Source organism: Salpingoeca rosetta (assembly GCF_000188695.1).
Source record: "Salpingoeca rosetta unplaced genomic scaffold supercont1.23, whole genome shotgun sequence".
Lineage (NCBI taxonomy): Eukaryota > Choanoflagellata > Craspedida > Salpingoecidae > Salpingoeca > Salpingoeca rosetta.
Window position 1 is genome coordinate 258,105 of NW_004754911.1, and position 10,762 is coordinate 268,866.

The 10,762-nt window shown below is 54.1% G+C and overlaps 1 protein-coding gene across 1 annotated transcript in view; it reads right to left on the reverse strand.

Annotated features, from left to right (window-relative positions):
- Positions 1–10,762, reverse strand: part of PTSG_08331 (uncharacterized protein) — a gene marked incomplete at its 5' end in the record, with an annotated part of 17,580 nt that overhangs the window by 2,931 nt on the left and 3,887 nt on the right. The window contains 32 exons of the mRNA XM_004990526.1: positions 241–588; positions 757–861; positions 1,085–1,257; positions 1,460–1,604; positions 1,733–1,831; positions 2,025–2,117; positions 2,517–2,666; positions 2,831–2,928; positions 3,173–3,265; positions 3,487–3,570; positions 3,722–3,756; positions 3,905–3,982; positions 4,178–4,368; positions 4,574–4,665; positions 4,821–4,923; positions 5,096–5,203; positions 5,400–5,527; positions 5,948–6,031; positions 6,243–6,366; positions 6,563–6,661; positions 6,770–6,850; positions 7,053–7,247; positions 7,675–7,764; positions 7,956–8,015; positions 8,185–8,323; positions 8,511–8,556; positions 8,719–8,824; positions 9,073–9,201; positions 9,457–9,552; positions 9,773–9,837; positions 10,108–10,192; positions 10,398–10,657. Coding sequence (XP_004990583.1) covers positions 241–588; positions 757–861; positions 1,085–1,257; positions 1,460–1,604; positions 1,733–1,831; positions 2,025–2,117; positions 2,517–2,666; positions 2,831–2,928; positions 3,173–3,265; positions 3,487–3,570; positions 3,722–3,756; positions 3,905–3,982; positions 4,178–4,368; positions 4,574–4,665; positions 4,821–4,923; positions 5,096–5,203; positions 5,400–5,527; positions 5,948–6,031; positions 6,243–6,366; positions 6,563–6,661; positions 6,770–6,850; positions 7,053–7,247; positions 7,675–7,764; positions 7,956–8,015; positions 8,185–8,323; positions 8,511–8,556; positions 8,719–8,824; positions 9,073–9,201; positions 9,457–9,552; positions 9,773–9,837; positions 10,108–10,192; positions 10,398–10,657 — 3,782 coding nt within the window. The remainder of the gene's footprint in view (positions 1–240; positions 589–756; positions 862–1,084; positions 1,258–1,459; positions 1,605–1,732; positions 1,832–2,024; positions 2,118–2,516; positions 2,667–2,830; positions 2,929–3,172; positions 3,266–3,486; positions 3,571–3,721; positions 3,757–3,904; positions 3,983–4,177; positions 4,369–4,573; positions 4,666–4,820; positions 4,924–5,095; positions 5,204–5,399; positions 5,528–5,947; positions 6,032–6,242; positions 6,367–6,562; positions 6,662–6,769; positions 6,851–7,052; positions 7,248–7,674; positions 7,765–7,955; positions 8,016–8,184; positions 8,324–8,510; positions 8,557–8,718; positions 8,825–9,072; positions 9,202–9,456; positions 9,553–9,772; positions 9,838–10,107; positions 10,193–10,397; positions 10,658–10,762) is intronic.

Below are 10,762 nucleotides of genomic sequence, written 5' to 3' on the forward strand. Positions count from 1 at the left end.
GGGAGGATGAAAACGAACGTGGTGCACGTTCAATGGACGATGTCAAGATGAGACAAGACAAACACATGAATACCCGCGCACACGCACAAACACACAAACGCACACAAGAATTCACACATGCAAATACACGCACGCACGCACGCAAGTAATTCACACATGCACGTACATGCACGCAAGCATTTACACACGCACATGCACACACACAGCAAGTCACAAGAAGGAGCAAGGCAGCGAACGCACCAATGACGATCGCTGCCTGTCCTTTAGTGGCGACTTCTCCACGTCGTCGCGCGAGTGTTGGCGACGACGATGAACAAGAACAGCAAACAACACAACGAGAATGAGAACCACACCACCAACAACACCACCAGCCACCGCGCCAACAGGGACACTTGACGACGACTCCTGTGGGCCGCCATTGGGCGTGCTGGACGCCGAGCTCTGGATGCTCTGGTAGGACTGTCCCTGGAACGAGAAGGCAAAGGCGCCTTGGTTGGCGAGATCGACGATGGTTTGGGATGACGCTTCGTGCAGCTGCATCGTGTCATCTACAACACGGAAGCCAACAACGATGCTGCCTCGGCGGACCTGATCGACACAGAACCCACACACACACACACGCACACGCACAACACACATAGAGTCAAAGAAGTGTTGCGAACATGATCAGAACGTTGAAGAAAGGTAACTACTGTTTGCGTGTGTGTGTGTGCATGATTGTCATGGCGCTGCCCAAATCCGCATACACATGCGCACCTGAAGGTTCTGGATGGCAGAGATGGTGGTGTTCATAGCCTCTGCCAGCGAAATGCGCAGCTGCAGCAAGAACGTCTCTAAGTCCTCAATGGCATCGAGATCGCCCTAATGATGACAGGAAACACGCCAAAAGCAGTGCAAATGTGCGCAGTGTGAGCATCTCACGGGCACGTGTTCACAGATACACCTGTCTCTGTGGTCACCCACAGCCTCGCGTACACACACATACACATACAGAATCACACACAAATTCTCTCCCCCTCTCTCGCACACACACACCTTTGTACACATACACAATCACACACAACTCTCTCTTTCTGTCACTCACCTCTATGGAGAATTCGACGTATGTCCAGGCAGCGCGAGTTGTGGTTGTGGTCGTGGTTGTGGTCGTGGTTGTTGGCGGCGGTGTGGCTGCAGCACTTGTCGTGGCTGCGGTGCTCATTGGTGTTGTCGATGGTGCAGACGTAGTGGTCAGCAGCGTCGTCGTTGTTGTCGTCGCTATCAACAGTGGCAAAGGTACGCAACCAAACCATAATGGCCGCAGCAGTAGCAGTATTGTGAGCGCGTGCGTGACACATGAGGCAGTACTCCCAATGAGACCTTATGGGTTGGGGCAAAATACCACAAGAGGAAAAAGCAATAAACAGTGGGAATACAGCAGCAGCGCGAGACAGTAAGTGACACACGCGAAGCTACCAACTTGTTGGTTCACAGAGGCTCAGAGCAAAGGGTGGACACTGGGTTCGATCCTCCACAACACCAGCGCGGCGGCCAGCGCACATGTGACACACACGATCAGACCCTGTTGTGCCCTCTGCGATCACGCGTTCGAGCGTGCTGCACTCCTGTAAACGAGCAAGAATGGATAAAAGAGGGGGGGGGGGAGGTGGTGTGATGATGGGTTGCGAGTTACAGAATAAGCACCGCCACCATCCTTTCATCCCATCATCACACCATCATCGCATCATCGAACCTGGAACGTGCGGCAGATGGTGTCGCTGGAAGCTGTGCATGCTTGGATTTCAAACTCGCCCTCTTCGCACTGACGGCAAGGACTACACACGCGGTCACTCTGAGATGCATGTGTGTGTGTGTGTGTGTGCACAGTATTGTAGGGCGATGAGAACCACGTGCTTGTGTCATCAGAGACAATCAGCGCTTAGGTGGGACGACGACATCCAGCAGTGATGGGAAGAAAAACACAAGCGCACACAATTACGCAGATGCGCTCACATGCACACGTTGGCATGCACATATTGACGAACCTGTGGCCCTGGCGGTGTGATCTCAAACTCGTCCTGTGCGCAGGTGTGGGCAGCAGAACACTGCGAGTCCTCTGTGCCGTTGCATCCGCCGCTCTGATGAAATTGGACGTCGTCGTGGTGCGCAGGTGAGATGAAAGTGCTGGTTTGGATTTCACCAACAGCACCGCAATAGCATGCATGCATGCATGCATGCACATGCACACACGAGCACACAAAGTAAAGCAAACAGATACCAGAGACAAGCACGCACAAACGCACACGCACACACACGCACACACGCACACACACAAAACACACACACACACGCACACGCACACACACGCACACACACGCACACGCACACACAAAACACACACACACGCACACACGCACGCACACGCACACGCGCGCACACAAAACACACACACGCACACGCACACACAAAACACACACACACATAAAAGCACACACACAAAAGCACACACACGCACACAAAAATGTGCCCGAACTCACCCTGAAGAAACCATTGGAACAGGCAGAGCACGTGCTGCAGATGCGATCTGATGTCGGGGTCGGCTGCTGCGAAATGTACTGCCCGTCCTCACACGTGGTCACCGCCGTGCACACGGGACTGAGGAAGCCGCTTGGACAGCTCGGGCCACCCTGAACGATGCGCGAATGGGCGATGCATGGTTTCAGTGCGAATAAAAGTGGGCTGGTGGTGTACATGCCAGTCATTGAGGCAGCCACGTCAAGACATGACAGGACATGACAGGATATGACAGGACACGACAGGACACAGGGCACCCGATTGCGTGTGCACTCACTTCAGCCCACGTGCCATTTGGACAGTCACTGCATTCGACGCACACCGCGTTTGGTGGCGTGCCAATCAACACCTGCCCGCGAGGGCACGCAGCCATGCCTGCAAACAACGACAATGATGGGACACAGCAAACACGTGGTTGAGATTGACAAGAATGCGCATGCATATGTGCACATGTGGGTAAGAGCGTGTCAAAGTGTGTGCGTGTGTGTGTGTGTGTGTGTGTGTGTGTGTGTGTGTGTGTGTGTGTGTGTGTGTGTGCACATTTCATTTCTTCGCCGGGTGACGACATTTGCAAGTATCTCCATGCAATTGTGTTCAATTCTACGGCAACGCAGCTTACCACCATTGTCTTCCTCGCAGACAGTGTCCATGGTGCTGGTGCATGCGCTGGTGGCAATTTGACCGCTGGGACACGTGGAACATGTCGAACACTCTGCATCACATGTATCATTACCAGCAGCGTCAGGGACGACGTGTGAGACACTTAGCACACATAGAACACACGCGCATTGCACCACGGCAACAAGGAGCAACAACAACAACAACAACAACAACAACAACAACAACAACAACAACAACAACAACGAGCGGTGTGAAAACAAATCTCAACGCGTGCATGCACACGCCCATTGATAAAATACAGTGTGAATTCACCTCTGTCTGCTGTTTCGTTTCCAGGAAATGACTCGTACTCCGTAAGCGGATCGCACACGGTCTTCAGGGCACACAGCGTGTCCACTGCGCATTGTAAATGGCAATGTGAAGGGCGCGGAAACGGGAAGGAGTAAGTATTGAATTCATGTGCTCCTCGCCGTGCATGCATGCACACGTACGACAACGAGTGCATGTGACGTCGCGTGGTCACTCGCCCACTCGCTCACTCGCTCACCGGTCCCGTCGCAGCCACCTGCTTGATACTCGTGCCTGCACAGTGATGCACAAAGCGGTAGTTGCTGTGAGATGATGTGACAACACAACCTCGACTTACACGACGTTACAACAAGCAGGCAAGCCAAGACACCAAGACGTGGCAGCAGCAACCACAGCAGTCGCTGGCTGTTGGTAAACGCACGGGGAGCACTCGGTGCATTGTGCGCAAACAGTGTCGTTGTAGGAAGATGGCGGCGTGAACACATATGATTGTCCCGCCCTGCAGCGTGCAAGAACGGATGGATGGGTGGGAGTCATTGAAAGCAAGCGCACGGAACCGAACGTGGGTGATTAAAGGCAAAGCAGGACAAAGCTGCAGCACAAACCATACCAATACCAACGCATACACGTGTTTGCAAAGTCAAAAGCATGCCAATAGACGCGCGCGTACACACACGCACACACAAGTACTCACGTGCAGTTGGTGTGGGGCATGCAGACAGCATCTGAAGTGTTCGTGCACGCCTGGGCTGCATACATCCCGTCAGAGCACACGGTGCAGGGAGAGCACACTCGATCGTGTGTGGTGTTGCCAGCAAACACTTCATATTCGCCCTCTGCGCACGTGCGATAGCGCTGGCACACGCGATCCGTGGCGTACCCACCCTGCACCAGTGATTGCAGGCATGTGCGGAGGGAGGGGTGGTGGGGTTGAGTGGCAGGAATGGGGAAGGAGGGGCAAGCAAATAACAGCAACAGGTGGAACGCAACAAAGGCACCAAGTCCCAAAACAAGGAAGATAAGGCGCCATGCACGTGTACAGGGACATTCACAATCGATGCTCATCACACGCCATCGCTTCGTGACAGACCTGTGGTGCGTCCCATGGTGCTCGCGCCTCAAATTCCCCCTCGACGCAAACAGTCAGCGCCCGGCACTGCGTGTCGATATCACTGCAGCACCCTGTGTTGCGGCAGCCATTGAAGAGAAGTGAGCACACGGCAGAAGAGTGGCGCTCACACATGCACACACACACGCGCGCGCGGTCAACAAGCTCCACGACATGGCACGCAAGCGTGCACGAAAGCGTGCACGCAAGCACACGCAAGCAAGCACACCTGTTTCGGCAAACTCGGTGAGCGGGCATGGTGTGCACATGTCGCATCGTCGGTTTGTGGTTGCGTTCCCAGGAAAGCTCTCGAATTCGCCAGACGCACATTCCTAAGCACACATGAACGATGAAGTGAAAACAAGGCGGTGGGCAGCAATGAGTCCCAGCGCGTGAGCGTCGAGGAACAGGCGTTTGGCAAAACAGGTGGTATGTATATGTATTTGTGTGTGTGTGTGTGTGTGTGTGTGTGTGTGTGTATGTATGTGTGTGTGTGTCACGTACGCTGAATGTGGAACAGATGGTGTCCTCCCCAGCAGCGCAGCCGCCCGTCTTGAATTCGCCGGTAGGGCAAGTCCGACACGTTGCACAGACGCGATTCGTGTTGTTCACCTGCCCCATGCACAAGTATGAATGTGTGTGTGTGTGTGTGTGTGTGTGTGTGTGTGTGTGTGTGTGTGTGTGTGTGTGTGTGTGTGTGTGTACATATCAAAAAGGTGTGCGGTGATGGATTGAGAGGAAATAACAGATGTCGATGAAGATGCATCTGCAAGTCAGGCGCTCCACAAGCAAGCGATCGCAACCACACCTGCGAGCATGGAACGGTCTCGTAGTTGACACCATCTTCGCACACTGCACGACAGGCCGTGCACACGCCGTCGGAGTCAGTGTATGTTTCAGTCGGACACTTGGCAACACACTCCTCCGCAACAGGATCTGGTTGTGCATATGATGTTGGGTTCATCGTCAGGTGTGGAATGCAAGATGGCGCATGTGTTTGTGTTTGAGCACGTTCGTGGAGGGAAATGTGTTTGTGTGTGTGTGCGTATATATGTTTGTGTGAGTACGTTTGTGTGTGTGTGTGTGTGTGTGTGTGTGTGTGTGTGTGTGTGTGTGTGTGTGTGTGTGTGTGTGTGTGTGTGTGTGTGTGTGTGTGTGTGTGTGTGTGTGTGTGTGTGTGTGTGTGTGTGTGTGTTCGTGCTTGTATGTGTGTGTGGTTGCTTGCGTGTATGTGTGTGGTTGCTTGCGTGTGTGTTTGTCAGTGTTTGCACGTGCATATCTTTTGTATGCGTGCGTCCGGGTGTCGGAGAAGCGTATGGCTTCAGCGGACGCATCCACTATAGTACATGCTCTCACCGAGGAAGAGGTCACCGCTACACACGCATTCCGCCTTTGTTCCGCTGAACGTGCCAAACTCGGTGCATCGCCGATTTGCCGTGCCTGTCAAGGGGTGATAATGTGGTGTGACAAGGTTTTTCGTGTGAGGTGACACTTGCACGGGAAGGGATTGGGTGGGTACTGCAGGAAAATGGTCTCGTTGAATGGATGTACCAGAATTGCACACAAACTGCACACATGAACACGAGCACATACACACATATACAAACGTACACACATACACACATACACACACGCGCGCCCACACTCATACCTGTGAGTTCAAAGCCGTCTCCTGTGTTGCATGTGGCGTTGCAGAAGGTGCCGTAGTCTTGATCACCGCTGCATGTGGTGATTGAGCCATACAGAGGCGCAGACAGGCCAGGACACGTCACAGTCTACATGCAGCATGCAGATGTGTGTGTGGGGGGATATGTGTGTGAATGTGAATGCGTGAAGAAATGTGCTCAGAGTAACGTCAGGGAGCAGACTGCACGGGGCAGGACACGCGCGCGCTTGCACATAGTCACAAGATGTACAAAGTACGAAGCAAAGCCCATATGATAAGCAAGATTCGGTGCTGGTGCTGCGTACCTGGCACTCCCTGTCGCTTGATGCAGTTGGTGCCACAGCCTCTTCTTCTCCAAGTGGACATTCACGCACATCGATGCAGAAGCGCTGATCTTCCTCCGCCTGCAATCACATTGTGTGTGTGAGAGAGAGAGAGTGAGTGTAAGCGGGGGCATGAAAGCATATTCGCTGGTTGGCAGGAAGCAGCCACGTGTTATATCCGTCACCCACCTGAAAGAAGGCTGCCCCGTCACAGGCACTGCATTGGCGGTCGCTTGACGTGGTAGGAGCAACCAGCTCTTCCTGGCCAACCTGCGACGCGCCATGTCAAGTCGCGTCGTGCGTTCATGGATTTGGAGCATTAGATTGATGCGTTGGAACCAATCACGCGGAAGCACTGTGAAGAATCCTTGCGTCAGCCACAACGCAAGGGCGCACAGAGACGCAGACTGGCACAGAAGCAGAGAACACAGGCACACATAAACACGCACAATGTAAGCATAAGCATACGCACCGAACACGGCGTGACTTCTGTACACATGGTTTGTCCTGCGTTTGACTGGAACGAAAGTCCTGACACTGTGTCGATGCGCGCGCACGCAATCACATTTCCGCCCCCATCCTCAAACACAAGGGCGCGGCCTTGAAGACTTGTCGCTCCGATAAATGCGAGCGCAGTCGTGGTTTCTTCAAATGCAACCATTGTCCCCTATGGGTGCAGACGAGATGAGTGCAACGAAGGTGGTCGCGTGCACATGTGCATGGTGCGTGAGTGGGTGAGAAGGTGTGCGAAGAGCAAGCGTGAGTGAGAAAGAGACATGGACAAGAAGGCAGGGGGAAAGCATGCAACGTTCGATAAACGAGCAACACAAGACCAGAGCAGAAGCAGTAAAGCCAATGATTTCAGAGTGAGTGTGCGTGTGTGTGTGTGTGTCTGTGCGTGTGTCTGTGCGTGTGTGTGTGTGTGTGTGTGTGTGTGTGTGTGTGTGTGTGTGTGTGTGTGTGTGTGTGTGTGTGTGTGTGTGTGTGTGTGTGTGTGTGTGTGTGTGTGTGTGTGTGTGGGTGTGTGTGTGTGGTGTGTGTGTGGGTGTGTGTGTGGGTGGGTGGGTAAGGGTGAGGGAGTGTGTGCAATTAACCTGTGCTGAAAGATCGACAGTCAAGCGACCGCTGATGTCTCCAGCGATGCACGACGATGGCGATGATGATGAGCAGCCAGATCCGTCAGACTGCGACGAAGCGATAAGACGAACCACACACACGTACAACAGCAGAAATGGGGTGAGACAAAGCAAGCCCCACAACAGTGGTGTGTGCGTGCGTGTGTGTGTGTGTGTGTGTGTGTGTGTGTGTGTATGTGTGTGTGTGTGTGTGTGTGGCGCAAACAGTTCACGTGCAGTGCTGGGTTTCTGCAACTTACGCTGGTTGGGTTGAAAAGGGCGGACGCGCATGTGCCTCGTACAGGCGGAGAGGTAAGCACCTGCGCATGGGTGCAGGCGAAGGGACGCATAGCACAAGGGTTCAACATGGCATGAGAACCGTGAAGCACACACACACACACACACACACACACACACACACACAGAGCAACCCGCACGCAACCCTGAATGCGCACACGCGCGCATTTGTGTGCACACGGATGCGCGTACCTTGAGCGAGGTTGCTGCAGTGGCAAGGGTCACCTGCGCAGTGATGTTGGTCTCGGTGGTGGCAGCGTTTGCATTGAACGTCACTGTGCCCATGGCATCATCGCTGTCGAATGTCGCCATCATCACCACAGACGCAGAGCTGTAACAAAACCAAACTGTGAGAACGCAGGATGTAATACAATACAGGATGTGCCTGGCTGTGTATTGTATCACATGCACGTCTGCACGCACACAAGCGCGCGAAACCACACACACGCGCGAAACCACACACACACACACGCACCGCAAGCAAAACACACACACACATGCATATGTGTCTGTCTCACCAGGGCGAGCACGGTGTAAGGCCATTGAAGTCCTCATCAACGAAGCCTGCGCAAAGGCACAATCAAAGCAGATGCAGGTAACACGCAAGAGCAATGTATCAGTCAATGACGCACACACACACACACACACAAACACACACATAAACACACACATAAACACACACACAGCACACGAACTACCCACATGCCTCCCGCTCTCATTGCTCACCGGATGGACAGAGCTCGCACTGTCGGTTTGAGCTTGGGGTTGGATCGACGCTCACTTGTGCGCCAACATTGCACACTCGCACGGTCTTGCATTCACTCTGATCCGCCTGCCGTTCGCAGCCCCAGACACATCAGAAGCAAATGGGTGGCGAGTGAAATGCGTGAGCACTGTGTTGGCACGAGAACATGTACGGCACCATGGTCATGTGGACACGTGCACACGTATGCACATGCACCGAGACACTTCGATCGCGCGTGCACAAAACACGCACAACGCGTGCGCGCGTGTTGCGCAACAGGTGCACAGTGCAAGGTCGAGAGTGTAAGGAGCAAGCTGTTGGAGAGATTGACGTACCTCATCCTGGTATTCGGTGACGCCATCACAGGCCGTACACATGCGATTTGTCGACGCGTCCGGACTCTGCGCCTCATATTCGCCAGCGGTGCACGTGCCAGCGACTGTCTTGCATGAGGTTTGATTCGCCTGGTGTTGTGCAGGCAAAGCCAAGGAACAGACGCGAGTGACATGTGAAGGAGGTGATGGACGCGGGCTTGCGTGAAGCGGTGGAGAACAACGGCGCACAAAACGCGTGTGACGCGGAGAATGGTGATGGTGCATGGCTATTCCTCACGACGGCCACGGACAGCACTCACGCACTCACTCACGCACGCACGCACGTACGCACGCAGACGGCACCAACGAGGAGAGCGACTCTGTATGACAAGCAGCACCACGTACCTCATCTTGGTATTCAGTGACACCGTCACAAGCGCTGCATTCCCGGTTTGAGGTTGGCGTTGGAGCAGCAGATTCAAATGTCCCAACACCACAGTCCTGCAGGAAACCGTAGAGACAATACACCCGTGCCAAGAACGGAGTGAGTTGCCACGGCCACGATTACGATCACGGGCGCGCCATGACGCATGAGCATGGCAAAACAATGGAGCAATACAGTGCTGTGGTGAGCAACGCGCAAGCAGGGAGAGTAGATGGCAGCACGGGAACTTGGGCATGTATGATTGGCAGAACATGAAACGTATCAAGGGGGACTCACGCTGCGCACAGTCTTGCACGTCAGCTGGTTAGGCTCGTCCTGGTACTCTGTGACGCCGTCGCACACTGCAAGCACACATTCACAAGAGATGCCCACGTATGAGTGGAAGAAGAACCGCACAATGAGAAGCGGGATCCATGAACGGCGTGGATCACGTGTCAACCTCCCAGCTGCCCACCGGCAGCACGTGCAGTGAAGTTGAGCATGAAGCGACACGTGTAGACACGCGTTTGTGGATACATACATGTATGCGTACCCGCATACACATACGCATGTACACATGCAACAACACACATGCATACATACACACACGAACACGCGCACACAGGGCTTACCAACGGCGAAGAGCAGGGTGCTGGTGTCTGAGATGTCCACGCCAGTCACATCTTCTCCGTTTGCATCCAAGGCCACTTCCACGACCTGTAGTGACATGGGTCAGGGTGCGTAAGCGAGGAAAGGATGGGGCGCAGCTCATTCACAAGTCTCGTGTGTTTTGCGGTTCACAGGCACACCCACGCAACTTCCACGAGAAACAAGCGCACTGAGGGCGTTTGGGGGGGGTTGCACCAGGAAAGCAAGGAAGCCACACAAGGAGACACGTGTGACGGCAGAAGCGTGAGTTCACCTGGGCGCTTGCGCTGGTGATGGTCACATCAGCTTCACCGCTGGAAAACGAGAGGATGCCGCTGTTGGACACGGTCACAGAGTTGCCTGCGGTTGTGACGATGGCCAGAGCTCGCGACTCTGATGTGACAGTGTTGCCATAGTCGTCCTCTGCAGTGACCGTCACGGTGGCGGTGTCTCCCTGACTGTACGACTCTGCATCTGTGGTGAGGGTGAAGCGGGCTGTGGGTCCAGCAACATACTGGATGTCCTCGGACCGGCCTGCCGACGCATGTGAGTGAGTGTGTGTGTGTGTGTGTGTGTGTGTGTGTGTGTGTGTGTGTGTGTGTGTGTGTGTGTGTGTGTGTGTGTGTGTGTGTGTGTGTG